Source organism: Naegleria fowleri, assembly GCF_008403515.1.
Source record: "Naegleria fowleri strain ATCC 30894 chromosome Unknown tig48, whole genome shotgun sequence".
In the NCBI taxonomy this organism is placed as follows: domain Eukaryota; phylum Heterolobosea; class Eutetramitea; order Acrasida; family Naegleriidae; genus Naegleria; species Naegleria fowleri.
Genome location: NW_025407980.1, coordinates 183,281 through 207,599, shown reverse-complemented (window position 1 = coordinate 207,599; position 24,319 = coordinate 183,281). Strand labels below are relative to the sequence as shown.

At 36.6% G+C, this 24,319-nt stretch overlaps 11 protein-coding genes across 11 annotated transcripts; 6 read left to right on the top strand and 5 right to left on the bottom strand.

The window, feature by feature from the left end:
- Window positions 1–148: 148 nt before the first annotated feature.
- On the top strand, window positions 149–2,112 carry FDP41_005789 (uncharacterized protein; the record flags this gene model as incomplete). Its single annotated transcript, XM_044709351.1, has 2 exons — window positions 149–902; window positions 1,016–2,112. 2 exons carry the CDS (start codon window positions 149–151, stop codon window positions 2,110–2,112), a joined length of 1,851 nt encoding a protein of 616 aa, XP_044559749.1.
- A 716-nt stretch (window positions 2,113–2,828) lies between these two features.
- Window positions 2,829–4,039, top strand: FDP41_005788 (uncharacterized protein; the record flags this gene model as incomplete). The annotated part of the gene is made up of 2 exons (XM_044709350.1): window positions 2,829–3,188; window positions 3,326–4,039. 2 exons carry the CDS (start codon window positions 2,829–2,831, stop codon window positions 4,037–4,039), a joined length of 1,074 nt encoding a protein of 357 aa, XP_044559748.1.
- Window positions 4,040–4,155: 116 nt separating this feature from the next.
- On the bottom strand, window positions 4,156–6,113 carry FDP41_005787 (uncharacterized protein; the record flags this gene model as incomplete). The annotated part of the gene is made up of 2 exons (XM_044709349.1): window positions 4,156–4,767; window positions 4,815–6,113. The coding sequence occupies 2 exons, from the start codon at window positions 6,111–6,113 to the stop codon at window positions 4,156–4,158; spliced, it is 1,911 nt and encodes a 636-aa protein (XP_044559747.1).
- A 389-nt stretch (window positions 6,114–6,502) lies between these two features.
- On the top strand, window positions 6,503–7,918 carry FDP41_005786 (uncharacterized protein; the record flags this gene model as incomplete). Its single annotated transcript, XM_044709348.1, has 1 exon — window positions 6,503–7,918. One exon carries the CDS (start codon window positions 6,503–6,505, stop codon window positions 7,916–7,918), a length of 1,416 nt encoding a protein of 471 aa, XP_044559746.1.
- A 1,562-nt stretch (window positions 7,919–9,480) lies between these two features.
- On the top strand, window positions 9,481–12,096 carry FDP41_005785 (uncharacterized protein; the record flags this gene model as incomplete). The annotated part of the gene is made up of 1 exon (XM_044709347.1): window positions 9,481–12,096. One exon carries the CDS (start codon window positions 9,481–9,483, stop codon window positions 12,094–12,096), a length of 2,616 nt encoding a protein of 871 aa, XP_044559745.1.
- A 37-nt stretch (window positions 12,097–12,133) lies between these two features.
- Window positions 12,134–14,150, bottom strand: FDP41_005784 (uncharacterized protein; the record flags this gene model as incomplete). Its single annotated transcript, XM_044709346.1, has 3 exons — window positions 12,134–12,977; window positions 13,033–13,934; window positions 13,995–14,150. The coding sequence occupies 3 exons, from the start codon at window positions 14,148–14,150 to the stop codon at window positions 12,134–12,136; spliced, it is 1,902 nt and encodes a 633-aa protein (XP_044559744.1).
- An 827-nt stretch (window positions 14,151–14,977) lies between these two features.
- On the bottom strand, window positions 14,978–15,895 carry FDP41_005783 (uncharacterized protein; the record flags this gene model as incomplete). Its single annotated transcript, XM_044709345.1, has 3 exons — window positions 14,978–15,192; window positions 15,249–15,692; window positions 15,748–15,895. 3 exons carry the CDS (start codon window positions 15,893–15,895, stop codon window positions 14,978–14,980), a joined length of 807 nt encoding a protein of 268 aa, XP_044559743.1.
- Window positions 15,896–16,596: 701 nt separating this feature from the next.
- FDP41_005782 (uncharacterized protein) lies at window positions 16,597–18,957 on the bottom strand (the record flags this gene model as incomplete). The annotated part of the gene is made up of 1 exon (XM_044709344.1): window positions 16,597–18,957. The coding sequence occupies one exon, from the start codon at window positions 18,955–18,957 to the stop codon at window positions 16,597–16,599; it is 2,361 nt and encodes a 786-aa protein (XP_044559742.1).
- Window positions 18,958–19,873: 916 nt separating this feature from the next.
- Window positions 19,874–21,025, top strand: FDP41_005781 (uncharacterized protein; the record flags this gene model as incomplete). Its single annotated transcript, XM_044709343.1, has 2 exons — window positions 19,874–20,112; window positions 20,248–21,025. 2 exons carry the CDS (start codon window positions 19,874–19,876, stop codon window positions 21,023–21,025), a joined length of 1,017 nt encoding a protein of 338 aa, XP_044559741.1.
- A 55-nt stretch (window positions 21,026–21,080) lies between these two features.
- FDP41_005780 (uncharacterized protein) lies at window positions 21,081–22,565 on the top strand (the record flags this gene model as incomplete). Its single annotated transcript, XM_044709342.1, has 2 exons — window positions 21,081–22,211; window positions 22,266–22,565. The coding sequence occupies 2 exons, from the start codon at window positions 21,081–21,083 to the stop codon at window positions 22,563–22,565; spliced, it is 1,431 nt and encodes a 476-aa protein (XP_044559740.1).
- Window positions 22,566–22,667: 102 nt separating this feature from the next.
- FDP41_005779 (uncharacterized protein) lies at window positions 22,668–24,092 on the bottom strand (the record flags this gene model as incomplete). Its single annotated transcript, XM_044709340.1, has 4 exons — window positions 22,668–22,713; window positions 22,812–23,177; window positions 23,288–23,527; window positions 23,599–24,092. 4 exons carry the CDS (start codon window positions 24,090–24,092, stop codon window positions 22,668–22,670), a joined length of 1,146 nt encoding a protein of 381 aa, XP_044559739.1.
- Window positions 24,093–24,319: the final 227 nt, after the last annotated feature.

Genomic DNA, 24,319 nt, shown 5'->3' with positions numbered 1-24,319 from the left:
ATGATAGGTTGTTTAGTTTAGGTTGTGGAGCTCCAAAAACACAAAGACAGCATCCTTTTAAATGTTATTGTGAGATCACGAAATTGCCTCTAATCATCATCCTTCAAAAAAATTTCACAAACCTTCACGTCATCACCATTGCCACAAAATGCCATCTGCCAAATTCTTGATGGACCACCAAAAATATAAGAAAAGTGGTTGGCTCTACAAACAAGGTGGTTCCTATCGTTCCGTTAAAAAACGTTTTTGTATTTTATTAGCCAATGAATTGTTTTATTTTTCTAAAGAAGATGATGAAGAACACAAAGGAAGTATTGTACTGAGAGGTCCCGTCAATCGGAGTTCGATTGTAGTCGAAGTGAAAAATTTAACTCTCAAAAATTGTATTGAAATTCCAAGTGACAAGAGAACTTATTTAATATGGGCCGATTCGGAATATCTAGCTGGAGAATGGGCAGAAGCTCTCAATAATGCCTATAGAGAATTTTCATCAGTAAGTAGTGGTGGTAATACAGCCACTACTACTACTGCTGCGGCTGCTTCTTCTCCTCTCAATGCCAATTCGTATCATTCACGTACAAATGTTGGAAGTGATGAAGATCATCTTGATGATGAATCTGGGAGTGGAATGGAAGGAAATACGTCTGAATCATTCTCGTTGGGATTTGAAAGAAAACCATTAAGCAATAAGCAATTAATTGAATCAACCATTGATCAAAAAGACAAATTTGAAAACACAAATTATGTGTTTGAGAATAATTGTTGTATTCATTCGTCCATCAGTTGCAATGTGTATACAGTCGAAGCATTACAAAATGCATCAAGTACGAATAATACAATCAATGCAGTCTCTAAATATTTAGTCACACGAAAGAGGCAATATGGAAATAAGATGACTTTGGGTAAGTGTTGTGTTAATCATTTTGAAATTCAAAGTAGTACTACTTGATTCAAATACTACCATTCATGTACTGATGAATCATACTTGTATTTGTCTCTTCATTCACTCCCAAAGACAATGCTATGAATACGGCAAAAGCAGGTGATACTCTCATCTTAAAATCTGGAAAACATTACATTCCATCCACCTTACTCATGGATCGATCACTGAATTTAATTGGTGAATCGGATGAAAACAACAAGTGTGAAATCATTTTGTTACAGGATGGAACCAATGAAAGACAGGGACCACAACCAACCATTTGTTTCAACGCTCCATTTTCTTATTGCAGGAATATTACTTTCATTCATTATCGAAACGATACGATTAACAGTAAGATTACTCTCGATCAATCAAATACTTCCACCAGTGCTACTTCTCAAGCGAGTATTGCCAAAGGAAGAGTGGAAGCTCATGAATCTGTCATGTCATCCAATTGCTGTCAATTTCTCTCGGGACAAACTATTTTAGTGAACTGCACGTTCGAAGTTGTTCTCGATAATCAAAACGACACAAATGACAGTAATTCACTTTTTGATTGCTGTTGGGTGACTGGAACAAAGACATGTGTCTATTTTAGAAAATGTACTTTCCTTGGTGGACGAAACGGTCTTGTCTCTTCCATTAATTCCTCTTCAACAGTCGATCATGAATGTATTTTCAAAGATCAAAAGAATCATTCTATTATTTTAACTCAACAAGCCAAGATACAAGTCAAAGGAAATTCAACCATTTACGGAAATATCTGTGCCATGCATCAATCAAGTATTGAAATTTTTGCCACCACCCTCTACTCGTCCAACATTAGTGCTTTAGATGAATCTTGCCTTAATTTACACCACAATGTTTTCCATTTACCATCGATCAAATTAATCTCATTTAATCAATCTCTGATACCACAACAACAAGCACTCAAAAACAAACTTGTTCACAATTTCTTCAAGACAGTTCAAGCGGATGATCAACAACAAACTTTTTCGTCACCACCACTTTGTAAAATATCAATCATGGGTCAATCATGTCCAATAATAGATGACAATCAAGTTGAAACAAACAAGAGTGAGTTGTCACTCATTTATCTATTCCAAACAAAGCAAAATATGAAAAACATGCTGATTAAGGCTCCACCTTCAAATACAACTATTCTGGTAGCCTCTGACTTCCTAAATTGATGAGAGAAAATAAACTACCGATGACTGGTAAGCTACTCAAATAAGAGACAATTGTTGGAATAAAGTTAAAGAACAAAATATAATATCCATAGAATTCAAACAAGGTTCCAATGATGGAATGGCCATAAACTACAATGAAAAAACCTATTAAAAAGCAAATCGTGCCTTTCAGCCTTTTTCGTTGTATGATGAAGAAATTCATTGCCGATCGTATTCCAATCAACAAAATTATTCCAAACACAAACGCAATATTTCCGATTGCAATAAAGCCTCGATCAAAGAAAAGTAATAATCCCAATAAATTTGAAACCACTCCAATCGCTACCATAGCAATTCCTATTTTCTGGAAATCTGATAAATTAAAGGGATTAATAACAAGTCCAGTGTTGCTGTTGCTCGATGATGAAGCCGTCGAGTGATGCGAAGAGGATGGAGAGAAGAACATTTTTTTGTAGTTTTGATAAAAAATAGATAACAAATACACAACAACAAGATGAGTAATGTGCCATCATGACGCATCATTCCAATCCATTGAAGCACGTGTATACTAACTACTATATGATGATGTCATCCGTGAGTGTGTTGTTCATCCAGTTTGTCCACCACTCCAACTAGCCGTTACATTTTAAATTTAAAAAAATAATTCTTTCAAAAATGACAAACAGCTTTTTAAAAATAAGAAAAAAGAGAATCGGAATCCTTCTCTCCGAGATCACATGAAACAAGCCACTCTCTCCTTCAGCTCGGGAAAGAAGCTGACCATCAACAAATCAACCACAACGAATACTTCCTCCTCCTTCTCAAACATTCCTTCCTTTGAACGTGATGAAATTCTTTCTCCCTCTCCTTCGAAAATAACCAAACAAAAGAAGATGCTCTCTTCGACACCCAGAAAAAACAAATCCACCAAAAAACTCGAGCAATTGTACATGGATTGTGGGCAAAAGAGTTTTACCAGTAAGCGATGCACCTCTTGTGGAATGGTCTATATGAATGGAGACTTTCAAGATGAGAAGGTTCATCAACAATTCTGTAAATCTTTTAAAAAGTTGATGAAATACAAAGTTAGTGCAAAGGTAGGTATCATTTTGTTGAAGATTTGTTGAAGAAGAAGAAAATCAAACCACACATACATGGACACATGACATTCACATGAACTCACTTGTGTCTTTTTGAAACACCTCATGGACCAATCTTTTCGAAATTCCTCTAGGATACTGTGAAGGAAGAATGTCATCCTTTTTCGATTATTACCATCCATTCGAAATCTCCAAAGAATCAACAAAAGAAAGCTGAACAAATTATAGAGTTCATTGATCAGAGCTCTCTCCAATGCACTCTTCCCTTTTCGATCAACACTCATACCATGTTTCTCTATGTAAATACTGACAAGGATGAAATCATTGCATGTGCTGTTGTGGAACGAATTGAAAGGGCTCATCCAGCATTTATTGAAAAGAAAGACACGATCGAGAACTTGTTGAGAAATGCAAAATCGTCAATGACTGTGTCGTCGAACTCCTCTTCAGAAGAAGAAGCAACAGAGACCCAAGAGAAACAACCTTCTGCATCACTCGATAATATTATTCTTTCTACTGTCAGTATTGATTCTGCCTATGATGATAAATTATCCTTCTTTTCTTGGGATGACAAGATTTGTAAAAGAGCAGTTTGTGGTGTGAATAGAATTTGGGTTAAGGAAGAACATCGAAGAAATGGAGTTGCCAGCAAGCTACTCGACGCTGTGAGGGAACACTATGTGTATGGAATTTATCTTGAAAAGAGTGATCTTGCATTTTCACCTCCAACTCCTAAGGGTGCGTATTTTGCTAGAGTCTATTGTGAGCGCAGTGTGAATGATGCTGATTTTCTTGTGTACGTCACAAGTCCAGTGAATCATCATGTTGACTCAATAAATCTTGAGTAACAAGTCGTGTAGTTCAACATCAATAAATTCACTTATTCTCTCTATTCAATTAAGAAAGTAATTGGATGTATTGGATGGATAAATAAATTCATTTTAATACTTTTAGTGGATGTGTACTAATAATTTGGTCTTTCCCATTGTGTTGTCTTTGCAAAATGGTTCAAATAATAGGTACGGCCTGTGTTTGGATCAATCCTTTCTTCCCAACCTTGAGGAAGAGGTTTCAATTGGCCTGGCTGAAGGTAGTTAAGGTTTGGTTGTTGAGGAGAACCAGGTGAACGATATGGCATTTGATACATGGGTTGTGCAGAATAATTCTGCTGTTGTTGATAACTTGGTTGTTGATATCCACCGATTTGAGGAACAACAGAAGGATTGTTACTAAGGGTCATATTGTTAAATTTTTGTACTAAATTAATGTTTGGATTATCCACAGGTCTGTTCCATTGGGTTGTTTTGTTATTGTGATCAATGAAGTAAGTTCTTCCAGTACTAGGGTCTATTCTCTCTTCCCAACCATATGGAAGACCAGGAGTGGTTGGTAGCCCAGATGGAGTTTGTGGGGATGCTTGTGGAATTTGTTGTTGTGATGAAAAGATCAGATTTTGACCTGGAGATCCTGGATTGGCCGAAAAAACTGGGACTGTTGAATCTCTTTTTACGGGTTGCAGATTTTCAACCATTTGAAGTTCAGCAATCTCATCTGTATGTTCGTCTTCTAATTGGGCCTACAATGGAGTGTCAATTACCAAGAAAATTGATAATATAAACTTACCTTGTTCTCAAGATTGTCAGAAATTGGAAGACTCCAATGTGTTGTTCTTGTGTTATGATTGACAAAATATTCCTTATTAGTTCTCTTATCGACCTTTCTTTCCCAACCATATGGAAGACCAGGAGTGGTTGGTAAATTAGTTTGCTGGTTACTGACAGAAGTTCGTCTTTCATTTGTAGCTGGTGATGTTGAGGATTGCATGTCAATACTCTTTCTTCTTGTTGATTTGTCATTTTCGAAAACAAATCCGACTGGAACAGGAAGATTTTCCAAGAGAGGTTTACCTGTAACAACCTTATCCTTATTAATTCCGCTCACCATTTGAGCATAAATTGGCATACCCATAAATCCAATTTCGATTTCACAAACACCCAAAGTTCTATCTGCAGCAAATGATGTGCTTCCAATAATGGCATTTTCAACCTCAGAGCTACCGCTCTTCATATTAAATGGAGATTTTGACTTTTTAAATGAAGCATTAGGATTGTTGTCAGAATTCTTGTAATGTACAGGGATTCCAGAAAGTTTGATTGGTACCATGTCATCTTCGATGGTATCTCCTGCAGAGACAGTTCTATTTTCATCAAGGAATTTTTCTAACACATCTTTTAAATCGATAGTAATTCTTGCAATAGTTGGGTCGAGGCCAGTTTTTTCTTGTTTGATCTTAATGACAACAGAATCTTTCATAATTTCCTTCAAAGAAACGTTCTTAACTTCTAAATTTGGTATTTGGGTCCACAGAGCTTCTGTTTGGGCTTGTCTACAAACAATTGTGTTGCTATCCTGAGAGTTTGTTAACTCGGTATGAGCAACACATCTCAAATTCTTTGGCTCGTCTAGTGGAGGTTGAAAGTCGACCTTCAAGTGAGACATGCAAATCACAAAGTTTTTAGTTATCTCCTCCATGACACAGTTAAATTCAACACATCCACAATTATCTTTGGCGTTGAGTTGAGAACGAAGAGTAATGGATTGTTTCACTGGTCCTGATGCCAACGTGAATAAATCCACGGCACAACATCCTAAAAAGTTATCCTTTCCGAGCATATCATGATCGTATACATCAATCAAGAATTTCTTTAAATGAAGTTTTGATCCGAACTTTGTGTGATAGTCAAATTCAACGCTAAATCCTTCCCATTGGGGATTGAGAGTTTTCTTTTTGTATGGAGTTTTAAAAGTTCTAAAGTTATCAAAATTACCCTTTAAATATGGATCACTAAACCCATTACGGTCCGCTGCTGCGAGATTTGTGCATTTGAAATCACTCAGCACGACTCTGAAAAATCTGATCATCTTTTCCGTAACTTTCGTAGTTGTTTTCAAAAAACAAGTTGGACCAACAAATAGTAATGATGATGATGATAGGTTGAAGTGAGAGATAGTCCACTACAAACAAGGCTTGTTGTTGGCGTTTAATTTTTTTTTAATTTTCATGATGGAAGCAATACGAAAGGACTTGGAATCAAGTTCAGCGCTCAGGTTGGCACTTCCAAAAGAGCACTCTTCCACTCCTTCCTTGGAGCAAAGAGCCTGGAGATTAGAGTACAAAGTTCTTGTTACTTTCACCCATCATCAGCTGTTTGTCATTAAAATTGTGCAGAGTCAAACATTGACAAACATCATCGCCAAGAGTTTCTTAAGTCACTCGAGATGTAATTTGTTTTAGATGGTCAACAAAAAAAATGAACGCAGCTCAAAAGTTAAAATCCAAACTTTCAAAAGCAACACAAAAGACAACAAAAGCACCATCAACTTCGGATTCCAAGGTTGAAAAGAAGAGTACCAAAACCACCAAAAAATCAAAAGATTCTAAAAAGGATGAATCATCATCATCGGTAGCTATTGGAAAAAATATTGTGGATAACAACACATCGGAAAGTCCGATCCATGAGGTCATGCTCGAAATTTGTACAGGCTCCTATGACTCTCGATTTGTTGGTTTTTGTTTCAGATATTTCACCAGTAATGATCCCAATTTTGAAACAGTTCTTGATTTGCCAAAAGCAGAATTACTCAAATTTTCGGAACAACAAAAACTCGAAGAACAACCAATTATTACGACTTCATTTGCTACGAAACCACATTCTGGAAGTATTAATCAACTTTTATCAACAAGGAAATATGTAATTACCGCTGGATATGATGAACTAGCACTCGTCTATGATTTGGTAACAAGAAGAGAGTTAAGATCAATACCTCTGCAACAAGGAAACATTCTTGATGTTGGTTCATTGAAGGATCAATATACAGTTTTTGCTACAGCTAATGGAATTATAAGTTTACATGCTGGAGCTAAATATTCTTTCACACCTGTTTGGGAAAAGGTGGCTCACAAAGGACCTGTAGCCAGCGTAGCAATTCATCCTTCAGGAAGATTATTGTTCTCTGTCGGTCAAAACGATAACAAATTGAGAGTTTGGGACATGATTAAGGGAAGTTTGGCGTATACGGTCAATTTGGGTAAACACAGTGCCGAGAGGATTAGATTTTCTCCCAATGGAACTCATTTCTTCATTCACTACAGGACCGAAGTGATCGTTTATGACACTGAATCACTTGATGTCATTTATACTCTTGCTCACGACCAAAATGTTACATCAGCCATTCACATCAATGACGACTACATCGCCACAGGAGCTCAAGATGGTAAAATCACTGTATGGGATTTAGAAGAGGGGCAGTGTCTTCAAGCATTGGAATTGCATGAAAGTAGAATCAAAGCATTGGATGTGAAAGAGGTGAATGTTGGTGAATTTTGTCTTGTGGCTGCCTCATCGGATGGTGGCTTGTCCTTATGGCGACTCTATTTACTGAATGATGAAATCCCACCTGCACTATTGTTCTATGAAGTGTTTAACGTAAGACTAACGAGTGCTTGTTTATGGGTTCACTACAGTACTGAGCATGCAGCATTCATGAAGAATCGAAGAGCATTACTTCAAGCCAAGCTTGGAATTGAGTCCACACAAGAGGAAGAGGAGGAAGAAATTGAAGATGAAGAGGAATCTTATGAAATGGAGGACGATGACGAAATTGATGAGGGTGAAGAAGAAGAGGACGGTGACGATTCCATGCAAGATGATGATGACGAAATTTAAGTGCATTAAAAAAATTATTTTACAATTATATTTCACTCCATGAATTTCAAAAGTCATCGATGATCCATAAATTATTAAGTTTTGCGAATTAGATTAAATTATCATCATTATTCACCATTGCTTTTTTTTTTTCTTTGGTGAACGAAAGTACTCTGGATGCAGAAACCTATCAGGATACCAAAAGGGTAATATTTTCAATTGATTTCCGTTGAAATCCTTTTTTCGTAAGTTTTCAATGTATAGCCTGAGATTTTTCGAGTAGCTTTTAAATTGTACAACAGCAAATCTCGTTTGCGAGTTTTCAAAGAGTTGAATATTTCCGATAGGCAATTTGATTGTTTCTTTTTCTTTTGCATTTGTTTTTAATTCCACCGAACAAAAATCATGAAATTTATCCATCATATTCTTGTTGTGCAATGAAAACTCTGGAGGTAAACCTTTGAATATAAAACTACAGGGAGCCCTGAACTGCCGAACAATGGTGGATTTGGGCATTTTTTTTAAAATTGAGATGCATCAAAGGCTTGAAAATTATCCATAAAAAGACTTCTCAACAAGCGTTTGTTTGGATCCAATAATAATGGGCATGGTATCTTTAAGAGTATATCTGCCGAATTAAAACACATTCATGAAATACTACATCATATTTCAATTTCAAGAGGTGGTTGAAATAAAGAGATAGAATTTTGAAGAAGATAATATCGAGCATCCATCTTAAAAGTCCTTAAATAGGTCTCCTTCTAGAAATAACTTGTAACTCCTCATCATTCCTTTTCCCTTCTCTCTTCCTTGTCGACATTCATGAAACAAAAAATTGGATCGCTCACAGTCCAAAGAAAAGCCATTCGTTGCAGTGACTTCACCACTGTAACCCATTTAGACAGCTGTCTGATGAAAAACCGTTACGAATTAAATTCTTTCATCCACTCACTTTTCGCCCCGTCATTTGTCAAAAAAAAACTCTTTCTCTCTCATACAGCGGCTGTCTCAACCATCCATCACTCAATCAATTTTTGTGCAGTCGCCTGTCAGTTGGAAATTTGGTGCTGACAGTTAATAAGAGAGCCAAATACTGTTATCAGCCATCATCATTATCTTACTTTTCAACAGGTGAGTATTCTCTGATGCTGACAGACACAACAGCGTGTGAGCAAATTTGATATCGATTTATCCGAAATATTTGATGATATGATGATGATGATCCTAATGCGTGGTACATTGTACTACACGAACATCATCACCACCACCACCACTGAATGGATGTGAATGCATGGTCATGATCATGGTGATGATGTTCTTATAAACCCATTCTTCTTCTTCTTATATGTCGATACGACGATACGACTCTTGTTCGGGTTTCCTTGTGTGATACACAATTCTCTTTTGATTCATAATAATAATTAATAGAATTGTACGAATTAAACCCCACCACCACCACCACCACTGCAATCACTCACCTCTTCTTCTTCCCTAAATATATCATTGCAATAACAACAACCACTCCATTCATCCATTATTGGTATTCATCATTATTCATTGACTTTCGTAACAACAAGAACAACATGACTCTTCCCAACAAACTCAACTACGATCCCAAACAGATTGCCATCCAACGACGATACTTGTTGCAACAACGTTGTGTACAGCAGCAGCCTCCTCTTCTTCCTCCGAACGGTGCCACCACACCAGGACAGCCTCCAACCATGCTTGATATTTATGGTTACCCAACAACAACAACAACAACAACAACATCGACCATTGGTGCTACACCTCCATCCAGTACTACTACCACTACTACTACTACTACTGGACAATCACCCTATCCAGGTGGACCAAATGGAACCTATCTGTATGGACAATCGCCCTATCCTGGTCCACCTCCAACAACAACATCACAAGGAGTGTATGCTCATCCGATGGCCATTCATGCTCAACAACAACAACAAGCCTTGTTACAGCCTCATCAATTACCACCTGGTGCGAGCATTGGTCCAAATGGAACAATTATTATGCCCAATGGTATGATTATGGCTCCTCATCATCATCATGGAACTGCCATGATGGGTTCTCCTCCTCCACCTGCTTATGTTGGTGCTGCTGGTACTCAAAACATGTCGGGAATGTCCCAACAGCAGCAACCACCACCACTCATGGCTTCACCTTCCACCTCTGGTAAAAAGTCTTCCTCCAAAAAGAGAAAGAGCCAACAACAGAATGCTTCTGGTTCCCACTCGAATGAAACTGCTTCTCAAGTGAATGCTGCATCGGATTTATCGCCTCCACCCAACTCGAAGAAGAAAAAGTCAAAAAAGAAGGAATCATCTTCTGCGAACGCTTCTGCTGCTTCTACTGGAGATGGTACTAATGAGTCTCAGAGTAACAACAATAACACGACAAATCCAACTCCACCTGCCATTCCATTTGGAAACTCTGCCATCATTAAATCTCCAAAAATGATTAAGGAAGAAATTCAACAAATTAATGACATGTTTGGAAAGGCTATTGATGCATTGATTGATCGATTTAACGCAGTGAAAATTAGATCATCAAATACTGCACTCCCAGGTGTCACACAAAATAATCTCCTACTCTTTAAGGAAGAAGAAAAGTATAAACCAAAAGAAGAGGAAATCATTACAACCTTCCCAACACCTCAACCAGCTTCTTCCGCTCAGCAAGATTCAGATGGAGAGCAAAATCCATCTACATCAGTGGCTCCTTCACAAGCTGCACTTTTTAACACTCAACAACAAACCAAGTTGCTTCAAAATTATCCAGTGTTCATTTCTGGAAAACAAAATCCACAAGTCATTGCTTCCATGATGCCAAATGAAGCAGGTACCAATAATGGTGTGAGTGGACTCTATGAAGAAGAGAAGAATAGAAAACCATTCTTCTATAAGGACGCTTCTGAAGGTGAATATATATTGGTTGAAGACATTATTGAGGAAATTATTGATGATCTCGATTCATACTTTAAACGTGAAACACTTGCTCATCATCTTTCAGAATATTCCAACAATATTTTCAATTTGCTAAAAGAGAGACTTGTGAGTTATATTGAATCGAATAGAGAGTCACTGACCAAGTTCTTACTGAGCGCAGATTCAATGACTTTCTTGGGTCAATATCTCGCTGAAAAGGAATCATTCCAACATGTCACTGCTCAATTGCGTAATATTATTGACATATCTGTGAAAAAGTTTGAAGAAAAAACTAAGGAAGAAGCAAACACACAAATTATTCTATCCAGTGGATCTACAGTTGATGCCACAGATGAAGCCATTGATCAATTTGGATCTAATGATCCATTACCACAAGATTATTCAAAGAATGTTTCTCTCATTGAAATGACACCTAAGGATATTCTTCTTGTATTTCTTGGAAAAGACACTCAAAATGAAAAACAAGAAGACGTCAACACATTTTTAGAGAGATTCAAAGAATTACAAAAGCAATATCGAATTGAATGTGGTTACATTGATGATGGAATGAGAAAGTGGCAAGAAGCATTTGAAAGAGTTCTCAATAATCAGAGCAAATTTAGAATTGTAACCTTTGAAGAAAGACACAGATGTAAGAAATCTCTAGAAGCTAGATTCTCAGTCATGAAACAACTACTCAAAGACAAGTACTTGACAAAGGTTCTAAGTTTACAAGAAAATACCTTATTACGGTCGAAGAGAAGAGGTAATTTACCACGACATGCCACCAACGTTTTAAAGTCATGGTTGTTCTCTCACTTTCTTCATCCTTATCCTTCAGAAAGCGAAAAGAAAGATCTTTGTATGGAAACAGGCCTAACACTCACTCAGGTGAACAATTGGTTTATCAACCAACGTGTAAGAACATGGCGACCAATGCTTGAATCCATGCTTGAAGGAGAAAAGGATAAAACTACAAGTGAAAGCACACCACAACCATCAGCATCTTCCACACGACCTGCTTCCGAGTCAGGCAGCAAAAAGAGATCAAAGAAGAATCAACAGGCTTCTTCAACTCAACAATCGATTTCACAACCCATCATGCAAATGTCACAACAAACAGTCATAATGCCAAATCCAGGAGCACAAATGATGACACCAGACATGACAGGAGCAGCTTATCCACAACATTATACATGGTCAAACGCTACTCCCCAATACATGGATTATATAGATGAAGACTTGAAGTTCTAAGAATGCACTTCTCTCTTACTGTAAATTCATAATTTCATTAAATATTTAGATATACATTGCAAATCATTAGCCAAACTGCTTGGACATCTTCTGGATAGGTAAATATTTTAACTCTAATGCCAAATCGTACTCGATCGCCAACACTCTCCAGAATGTTTTTGAAATTTTTATGTCGCTGACATGTGTTAATGATTCGTTTCACTGAGGTGTGATTCAATTGAATTGGGAAAGCCTTAAAAGTGTGTTTAGGTGGAATTATGTTCTTGATGATTTCATTAAATTCGTCCATTAACGTATTACTTGCTGTGTTGCTAATGTGGGAGACCTCATAGGCCTGAAGAGCAGTGGAGAGAACATATCCTAAATTATCATCCCATGAAGTGTTCAAACCGAGATCTTTTCTCAAATCACCGATCGCCTTTTTCAAGGCAGTTTCAGTGTCCCTCTCCAACTGAGAACTGTTCACTCTTGGTGGAATGAATGTCACAGGGTCCAATTTCCTCACAAGTGAAAGTTTCATTTGGCTCATACTCTTCCAAAGGGTTTCATTTTCCAAATCGAACACACAATCGCTCACATTGTCCGTTTTTTGAATATTGGCATAGTAAGAGTTATGATTAAATACACATCCTACAGTAAGCAACTTGTGCTTGTCAGAGTGGTGCTCAAACCTTTGGCCGGTAATACTATTCCAAAACGTTATTTCATTGTCTTTGGAGCGTGTCATTACCCATATTTTAGCTCCTTTATCGTCTGTTCCAACACAAACATAAGCATCCATATTAAAACCTAAAAGAAGAGAGCACAGTAATAATGCATGGTTTTCTACATCGCCCTTTTTCTTTGCAATAAATGCATGAGGGCTCCACCATATCTCCCTACTTTTTTGGTCAATTACAAGTGTCAAATACATATTAACTGAATGTGAACACTTACTTTGATGCGGCTCCCATGTTGTTGTCGCTGTGCTCATAGGCAAAGAGAGAAACAAAACGAGCAGCTTCTGATGGAGAGTTTATCAATCTATCTGCCTTGAGTGGAGATATAAAACTAACAACAGGCACACTTGAACCATCTTCAATCTCTGCATAGAGCTTCACTACTCGTCTCTTGTGTGATTCTCTAATTTGGCAATATTCCTCAAACCACTGCTTGCAGTACATGTAAAACTCTCTTTCAGCTTGTAAATCTCTATTTCGTTCAATGCTTAGCTGTTGTGAAATTTCGTTTGCTGTGACAAAAACGGAAGGACGGGGAAGCAATTCTAGTCGAATTTCCAGAACTCCTTTTGAAACTTTTGATTCAATACCTGATCCTCCACCTAATTCCACTGTCATTAATATTACACCTTTTTTAAGCACCCTTCTCCACTCTAATCTATGACCTCCAATATATTTTGTTCGTCCTTCGTTATCAACTGTTAGAACGATGATATCAATCGGGTTGTTAATTTGCAAGAGAGCACCAATTCCTTCATCATCAATTTCCTGTTGTTCCACAAATGCATTCTTTAAAGAATCAATTTCCAAATCAATAATAAAATCTTCTTCAAATACTGGATTGCAGCAACATGTGACTGGTTGAGAAATAAATCTTTGATCCTTATAATTGAAAAAACATATCATTTTTTCGTCAGTCTTAACATTATCATCATACTCCATAAATGCTTTTCCTCCAACAAGCCGTAGATGCAAAATCTTGTTCTTTTTTAAATCTCTCTTTCCTAGCAAGGAGCTGACTTGAGCATCCTTATTAAAAACTGATGATTTGTTTGTGTGAGAATGAAGGGATTTGATAATTTCCTCAACCACACCTCTTTCCTTTAGAGATTGTAGTACCTGCAGACATCAATAAAAGCCCAACTGTGAGAATTTTGTATATTTCCGAATCGAACTTACATGCTCCTCGGAATGAACTTCCGATTTTGAATGGTCCATGTTCAGATAGTCAGACAAAATTTCTCTAATCTGATTATACACATCTTTTGACCGAAGTTGTTGGTCAATAATTTTTCTCAAATCTTTGATTTGCTCGGGTGATACTTTCCTCTCCATATGTTGTTTGAATTGTTTTTTTTTGTTTTTTGTAATGAAAAAAGGCGCGAAATTTCGACATCTTTAAGTTGTAAACTGAACCATGAAATAAATTCCTTTAGTTCGAAGTTTTAGGTTCGTTAAACTAAAAAAATGACGACAACAAATCTGTTCATCTCTCTTCCTCCTGAAGTGTTGATTCATATTCTTGAATATTTATTGGATAAAAACCATCATCACCATACAATCTCAACAACAACAACAATAACGAGCGAAAGCAATGGCATTGAAGAAAATTCAATTGAGGATAAAAGTCAGCTTGTGACAGAAGATATGGTTTACAAATTGATTGAAAAACACAAATTGAAAAATTTTGCAATTTTTGAAACAAGTGGAAAGAGAGCGATCAATTCAAGTGCCATATTTGAGGAATGTGTGAGAAGACAACGAATGGGAGATTTTAACAGTACTGAATTCATGAGGGAAATAATTGAACACAAACTTCTTAGCGAAAAGAAAAAGTGTTCAATAATGTAGTATTATTGGTTGTTGCATCTTGAATAAAATGTATAAAAAGTTATTGAATTGACAATTTTCAGACCTTGCTCAACAACATAACCATGCTGTTACATAGTTGAGTCTATGTACTTTTAAGAGCCGATAATTCAACAATAACATTGACAACCTTGCGATAAATTACTTAAATTGTCTAATAATTACTCCCTGTAAGATATTTCCAAAGCAATCAACATGCAAAAAGGTACAGACAGAAAGAATTAAGTATAGAACCGAGCCACCGTAAATACTTTATTAATATTGAAGTTTAGCACTGGACGTATCATTCTGTTTCACACTCTTGTCAAGAACACTAACACCACACTGCCCATCAAATACAAAACAAATGCATTCAACAAATTTACCATGTAAGAAGGATTGGCTGTCGCCTTTTCTTTCGATAGTTTAGAATAATAATTCGATGGTAAAGGCTCAATGTAATCCGGAAGAGGAGGAATAAGATGAGCGTCAGGACAGGAGCTTGGAGCGAAAAAGTTTAAAGGCATTACTATGGAAAGAGTGAATCAATCACGCTGTCCAGTTCACAAACATTTAAAAACATACCTTCTGCATGATTATGTCTGCACATATCATCCAAATATTTTGACGAAGACACTGGCTTTTCAGTGTTTTTAGCAAACAAGATGCTTGAGTTATCCCCATTTATAAATTGATAATACCCTTCCACAGTGGTTGATAGGATCAAAGGTCTTTCAAATACGATATGAATATCATCGTTGTTGGTTGAAGAGGTGTTAGAGGATCGGGTAAAACCGATTAAAGGTTGTTTTTGTGTACAAAGTTGAGGAGTTGCGTCGCTGTTGCTCGTATATTCTTGATAGTAGTGATTAAGGTAGGCATCACGGAAACCCACTAGGAGTGTGGATTTCCCCATTTTGGGATAATCAGTCCCACCATTATCATCCACCAGTGTCATGTATTCGTAACCTGTTCGGAAGCCTATAGATGCCCATCCCTTTGCGGCATTCTTAAACACAGCTCTCCCCTCTGTTCGGATACAAGGGTGGTCAATTAATCTTAAGGATTCAATATTAAAACATACTTATAGAACTGTTGTTGATGGTCCAGAGGAAATAATTATCTTCCCATTGAAAACAATTTTCGTACTCTGCGGATTCTACCACACCACTACAAATTATAATCAGTACTACACAACACAAAATGGCGACCTGATGACACAACTGGAACATTATTTTTGATGATTTTGACTTTCAAAAGCGATATTCCAAATGGAGAACCTTTGTGGGACTAGGAAACACTATGTTAAGATAAATCATCAAACATAGAAACAAGAATCGGGTGTGGTATAGTGGTAGCATTCCAGACTGTCACTCTGGCGACCCGGGTTCAATTCCCGGCACTCGAGTTATTTTTGCCAAGTTTCTTGTTTCGAGATGAATCTTTATGTCTGCCAACATTATTCCTTACTTTCTTATTATCCAATGTTGTAAATGACAATTTAACAATTTTAATGTAAAAGGTTTTAGACAATACTGTCATTTCACAATGAAATCAGACAGAATTTCAAACATATCCCCAAAAAACTGGAAATTTTACGTGAACGCTATTCGATGAGGACGAATCGCAAATTCCCACTTTTGTATAGCTTAAAATTGAAGATTGAAGATCCACCAGGGACTCATAGGCTGGAAAGCTCTGTTCTATTTTTCGCTTTTTTGCCATCTTTCGAGGATATATTCAACAGAAATTTTTTTAACCAAAATATGAAAAGTTATTTTTAGTTGTCCAGAGTTTCCTAATAGGAAGCATTAAACCTACACCACAACTTGGCAGATATGCCAAAATTTCTAAACCAGGAAATTTAACAATTTAAGGCGCCCACAACAATAAACAACAACAAATATCAAGGGAAGAATCTGTGGAATAATTTCTACAGCTCCCAATGAAACACTTGTGAATCACGTGGTTGATGCATAAATCCCTGTGAATAAAATAAAGGCCAACCATCATCGTCATGACCACCATTACATTGAAATTGTGAATTATATGATATGGTTGAATATTGTTGTGAATTACTGTTGATTGTTTGTTGTTGTGAATTGTTATCAATAGTTTGTAGTTGTGAATTATGACTTGTTGGTGATTCTGAAATATTACTAGCTTGGCTTTGATGATATGTGTTGGCATGTTGTTGTAAAGAATTTCTAATTGTTGTACGTTGCTGTTGTGAATGATTTTGTTGTGTCTCAGTTGACCTCACAGTGTATGGTATGAATCGACAGGAACGAGCAAATGATGTTTCACTTAACACTCTTCCTGATGTTGTTACTCGAGCCGTTCTTGGTTGAGAAAGTATTATCAATCGATCGTCAAACATATCCATATTATGATCTTGGTGTGTACTTAAGTTGGTATGAGTGGACATGTTATCTTCCTCTGGCAATAAATTTCCTACAGCTACTCCTGCTTGGATGGATTGAAGACGAATATGTTGCTGAGACGTTGGGGCAAATTCTGTGAAATTTGAAAGTACTTGTTGCTCTACAAATAATCCAATCGCTTGCCTTACTTTTGGGTTAGTGAACACATAAATGACACCAGCTAAGCCTGGGCTATTGGGTGCTATATCATTATATTCTAAATAATTCTTTGAGACGAGAAATTCCAAAATATTTTGCAAATTTTGAGTGGTCAACCAACGGTTGGAACTTGTACCAATGTTGACCGTTTCAAATGCATCACCGATATGGAGTGCATTGTACGCTCTAAATAAATAGAGAATGACATTGATGCATTCTTCATTGTCAAATCTTCGTTCATCTTGCTGTCTTCTTTTAATTTCTGATCTAATATTCGTCAATGCTTGGGCGTAAGTTGCAACCTTTGGCCGGGAAGTACGATCTTCTGTATTAATGTCTTTCACTGTATCCTTGTAAATGGAAAAATATCTGGAATTGTTGTTGTTAAGTTCATGATACCACAAATCAATGTCATTCAATATAATTTTCAAATAAGCTTCTCGATCCTTTCGATTGGCAATGGTATCCAAGTTGAAGTATGAAAATCCACTTTCAACCTTTTCATTGTCCAATTCAATTGAACCAAAATTTTCAACCCATCGTTTCAGTGCATCTGGTGAGTCGATCAGGGTATGTGTTCCATTTTGTATCGATGTTAATAATCGATCTGAAAATCCCCACTTACTTCTCTCATCTTGGCTAAATTCGAATAATTTTCTGGCAGCCATCCTACTTAATTGTGGATGCAATAAAGCGCTAGCATAGGTAAAGGAATAATCTTCATAATCACCCATAATCTTTTCCAATTCTTTCACACCCTCTCCTCGAGCTCTATTGAATAGAGTATGGTCGACGTTGTCTGGTGCTTGTAATTGTTCAAGACGTATTTTCCAAGAGTTGATATATTCCAATAAAAACTCCATAGTAATATTAGTTCTCAATTCTTTAAAAGATGGCTCTAAAAATTGTTCATAAAATATTTTGTTGACTTGTAGGTCTTCTAAAAAATCCTCATTCTCAAGTATATCCAACACATCGGACCAAGTTGCTTGAATGTTCTCATCTCGTTTGTCAATACCCCATTCAATCGCTGCTCTATAAATTGGTTCTAAATGATCTAAAATAAATACAGCAGCACGTGACACGCTTTGCCATCGAGTGGACACTGGTAAGGGAGGCTTCATTACATCATTAAAATTATTAAGGTCATCATCAATAATAATAGTACCATCTTGTGAATTAAAATAATTTTCAACAAATTGAAAATCGAATTTCAAAATAGTCACCAACCAGCGTAACGATTTCCAATCCGATCGTAGCTTTCGAATCACCTTTCCAACATGTCTTTCAAAGTCCTTATAGCATGTAATAAAGTGTTTGTATACCAAATTCAAATTATGGCCACAACAAGTAATCAGTGTTACGTTGAGCATGGTTGGCTTGGCAACTGCAATCACATTCGCCCCATTATCGGACATCATAAAGTCAACACGACGGCCATTCCATCCACTCTCAGCTTGTTTCACAGTTTCAAATAAGGTCTGTGCTGTTTGATTTAACATGGGTTGAATTTTTGAGCAAATGGTTGTCCTTTTGTACTTGAGTTTCAATTGACGCTCAAGTTGATACATTTTACGAGTGTCTTCTTGACTACGTAGCTGTTTTCTGAGCAACATGGTGTATTGTTCTGAAATTATTTCCAATTCCTCTTCATTCAAATGTTCAATCATGTTATAAAATATAGACACAAAACCATCACTTTCATCAATCATACGAGTAATTTATCATTAATAATTTCATCTATGGCTCGGGAAATGGCTTTCATGTGTCTTGAAAGACAGCTATCCGATGGCACATCTAATATCTTTTTTCCAAAGAATACGTGTTGGAAAGCATTATTACAAATTTCGAGTTTTCGGATTGGTATGTGAGTTTCCTTGAGTGCTCGAAATAAATTCAAAATGTAGTGGGAGTGGTATTCGGTGCGATTATTTTTTTGCGAAGTGTAGCTGCAACCACATTTATGCCTTGAATGTCCATTCGTCGAGATTGCTCTTCGATTGGTAATAACATATCTTGAGTTGAAACTGTCCTTGAATTAATTTCTCGAGAGGAGTGTTGAAGAAGGTTATGACGGACCCATTTAGAATTCTTGTTTTGGTTAATTCACTCATGTGTGAGATAAGATGAGTCACAATACGATCCCTGCGATCTGACTTGTATCCACATAAACAAGTCGAAGAAAGATCTGTGCGAGCTTTAAGTGCGTTTATGAGTGATCGATTTCTCAAATTTCCTACATACTGCGCAGCTGGCATAATAGTGTTCAAGATTTTTGTTTGCTGAAGCAACAACATTTAACGTACTTCATTCAATACCAACCTCACTCTGGATATAGTAGTCTTCTATTCCTGACGTCAATACTGTTGTTCCTTTCAGAGTTTTGGAGTTAAACATCGTATTTGGTTGTCAGATCTGCACCCAGTTTGTGGGGAACCCTGCAAATTGACAAGTAGATTCATTTTGTATTATCCATGTTTTTTGTCCAATTTCATCTGTGGTGTCAGCCAATCTCCAAACCGGGTAATAACTACATTCCTGTTTCATAGAGCCCTGAAAAGTAAATTCACAGATGTCTGCAGCCACCTCGCAACATAAAAAATACCAAACCCAACTACGACCAACACCATGAAGATTGCAGTTTTCAGTGCCAAACCTTATGATGAAGAGTTTTTGAACCAATGTAATGAAACATTGAGAGAGCAAAAACATACTCTCAAATTTATTAAATCAGCTCTTGATGAATCCCATGCAGTTTTAGCAAAAGGAAGCGATGCTGTTTGTGTTTTTGTGAATGATCCTGTCGGAGAATCTGTGATTGATTCCCTTGCTGAATTGGGAATCAAGTTGATCTTGTGTAGATGCGCGTAAGTATATATGAACAACGATTGTCTTTGAACATCATCATCATCATCGGAATGGGTATCATTTTTGTTTTCATACAAAATTATACATTCTCGGTCATCATCATATGAAATCACATCATCATCACTGCACGGTAGTGGATACAACAACGTCAATCTCAAGGCTTGTAAAAAGCATGGAATTACAGTCGCCCGTGTCCCTAAATACTCTCCTTATGCCACTGCTGAACACTCGGTTGCTTTGATGCTCACTTTGAACAGAAAGACTCATCGTGCCTATAACCGTGTACGAGAAGGTGATTTTAGTATTAATGGTTTGATGGGATTTGATATGAATGGAAAGAATGTGGGTATTATCGGAACTGGTAAAATCGGAATGTTAGTTTGCAAGATTTTGAAGTGTGGATTTGGTTGTAATGTCGTTGCTTACGATGTTTATCAAAGCCAAGAAGTTAAAGATCTCGGAATTGAATATGTCGACTTGGATACACTTTTCAAGACAAGTGACATTATTTCTCTTCACTGCCCTCTCCTTCCATCCACCAAATACATTATCAATGATGATGCTTTGGAGAAAATGAAGAAAGGAGTGATGATTATTAACGCTTCTCGAGGTGGTCTTTTGGATACAAAAGCTGTCATCAAACATTTAAAGAATGGAAAAGTCGGATCATTGGGTATTGACACCTATGAACATGAGGCCAACACATTCTATGAAAATCATTCTGCAGAAAACGATTTGAACGATGAATTATTACTTCGTCTCATGAGTTTCAAGAATGTCCTCGTGACCTCTCATCAAGCTTTCTTCACTCAAGAAGCCATGAAAAATATTGCTGATTCTGTGTTGTCTACTGCTGGAAAATTCCAAAAAGATCACAAGATTACTGGAGAGGAATATGTTCCGTATGAATAATTGACTCGTGTATTTTTGAATTAAATAATTTTGATTTAAAATATTAATTAAAAAAATGAGAACCAAGCTCATTCAGAAAATCACGTCCAATAATTTCGATTTGAGTGGAGCCTGTGCAGCCTTTCATAATTTATTTGCCATTCATCACTTCAGTAATGAGAATAATCGATTGGAAATATTTGCTGTTGTTAACGATGAACCAAGTCTGTCCGTAGCTGATGAAAAAAAGAGCGGTGGCTCCGATCATCATGATGATCGTCATACCGAACATTTGAGTGAACCAAAGAGTAGTAATACAATTAGCGCAACTACCACTCAGAGCACAATTTCTCAAAAACTGCATGAGTTGAACGAAGTAAAATTATTCTGTGTAGTTCCGCTTTCAACTTTATTTGAAGAACGAAATTTAGTGATTTGTATTATGAATGATAATTCAAAGAAATTAATTTACATTTCAAAATTTGTTAAGGCTGGAGAATATGTGGTGAAAGAGTTGGAAAATCAAACTCCTTCATTTATCAATGATTCACTAGATGCTGATTGTTTGATGAGTTCATGTTCCTCTGGATATTTTTGTTATTATTCACCTTCACAACATTTGTTGCAAATCATCAAAATCAATATTTTAAATCAACAGCAATTATCTTTTGAAAAAATTGCTGATATTGACATTTTCTCAAAGAAAGCATATAGCTTACAACTAACCCATTCACATGTAGTTCTAGGCCAACTTAATTCAATCCAAGTGTGTGACTGGAAATATCAGCAAATGAAGCTAAATAGCGGTGACACTACTGCTTCTTCCATGACCACTTCCAGCCTCAAAGCCACAGGAAGAATTATTTATTTACCGAAAATTACAAAAACAACTAAGAAGAAATCCAAACAAGGGGCTGTTAAGAATGGACTTTTAATTCCCAAGAAGGAAGAGTCAGATACGAGTGAAGGAAAAACTGATCAAGGTACATCATCTTCAGAAAAGAATCCAAGTGCTACCACTAGTTCAGAGCAAGACACAGTTTCTACCATTAGCAAGCAACGTGATGAAAAGGTAAAATCTGTGAAAAGCCTCAGCAACAACTCTTTCGTCATTCTCTCGAGTTTGGGTAATCTCTATTTTTTAAATTGCAGCAAGGAAGATGGGGATGTTTTTGTTAAGCTCGCTTTGCCAATAGCAAACGACAAGGTAGGTCCTAAAAATTTATGTGTTCCATCATCATCACTCACGTTCTGCAATAAGCTTTCAAAAATTTCTTCATTTGATATTATGAGTAATCAACTTGATTCTCTCTATAATTCGCCCATTTCATCCCTTCTAGTTCTTGCGTTTGACAACTCTGAAAGTATAGTTATGACATCTTTGAAATCATTTTACTCTCTTCAGCAATCAAAACAGCCACAATCAAAAGAACCAGGTTTGGTTGATATTGGAATTGACAACACCTTTAATTTAACAGATGCTGTGTTTGAATTGTGTTTAGTGGGCAACAATTTGATCGTTGCTGACAGAAAAGAAATTTGCATGTACCAAATATTTTAGAGTTTAACTTTTTCTAAAACAGTGGCACCTTCCAAACATGATTGCTCATCCAAAGCAATCAATTGCAAACCTATTTTTGACTTGATTCCTTTGCTGTTTATCTCAATAGGCACTGAAATTGCTGGTATTCCTGCCAAACTGCTTGGCACTGTGAAAATGTCATTGACATACATTTCTACTGGAGACATTTTCGAAAACGAATCTCTATCAATCGCTGGGGTTGGCGTACAAGGTGTTAATAAATACTTAATTCCTTGATCTTGCAATAGTTGATAAAAATCGTTGGTGATCAGTCTTCTTGTTTGTTGTGCTTTCTTAAAAAAGGCATCATATTTATCCACTGAAAGAGCAAATGTTCCAGAGACAATTCTCCTGAGCACTTCCTTTCCAAAACCTTCGGTTCTATTTTGCATGTAATACGACAATAAATCTTGTTTCTTAGACACCTTATTTCCATATCTCAGACCATCATATCTCGAAAGATTTGATGATGCCTCTGCAGTGGCAATCACATAATATGTTGAGAGAGCATATTTGGTGTGAGGTAGAGAGACATATTCAATTTGAGCTCCTGTTTGATCTTGCAGCCATTTGACAGTATCTTCCCAAACTCTGACAATATCATCATTCAATTCGTCTACGAAATACTCGAGAGGAATCCCAATTTTGGTGTTTTTAAGAATTCCCTTGTTAAATTTTTTTCAATCGATTCCAAGGAGGACAAATCGACTGTCGTGACATCAAGCTTTGTTGTTGAATCATTGGTGTCAGTTCCGCACATTGTGTTATAAACAATAGCGCTTTCTTTTACAGTTTTCGAAAAAATTCCACAAGTATCCAATGACGATCCGTATGAAATCATTCCATATCTACTGCAAGATCCGTAAGATGGTTTAAATCCGACAACACCACAGTATGACGCAGGTAAACGAACGCTACCACCAGTGTCAGTTCCTAATGAGCTGTTTGCAGTTGAATGAAATATTTTCAAATAAAACTACATCAATACAATTAACCATCCAATAAAACTTACAAAAAACAACTTTCTTCTGCAACAGCCGCAGCACTACCACCTGAGCTACCTCCAGCAATTTTTGTTTCATCAAGAGGATTCTTTGTTTCACCAAAGGCTCCAAATATTGTTCCACTTCCCATAGCGAATTCATCCATATTTGTTTTTCCAATCATGATTGCTCCAGAATCTTCTAATTTTTTCACTACCGTTGCCGTATAAGGAGGGATATAATCTTTAAGAATATTGCTGGCCATAGTCGTGTTAATACCTTCTGTACAGAAGGCATCCTTCACTGCAAAAGGAATTCCTTTCAAAGGATGCTCTGCTTTACTTTGAGATTGATATAACTTGTTTTTCGCATACTCCGAACAAACTGTAATATATGCATTATATTTATTTTCCTCTGCTCTTCTCAAACAATGATTGAGCACATGTTCCGATTGGAACAACGGAGAAGCCTTTGCTTTCAGAAAACACGTCGACATCAATTTCCCAGTCTCAATCGTTGGCATTTTTTTTATTGAATTTTTTTAATAATTGAATTATTTAGCAAGAAGAATTTGTCTGTGTTGCTCTGAATAGTTTTTCTCTTTGGAAAAGTTTAAAGAAAGAGAAACATGTTTCATGATGATGATGTATGTGGAGTGCACTCTCTTTGCACAGAGTGTGTAAACAGACAGGACTTTAATTTTTCCAAATGTGTCTTGAAAGTATTGCATTTGTCCATTAATGTCATTCA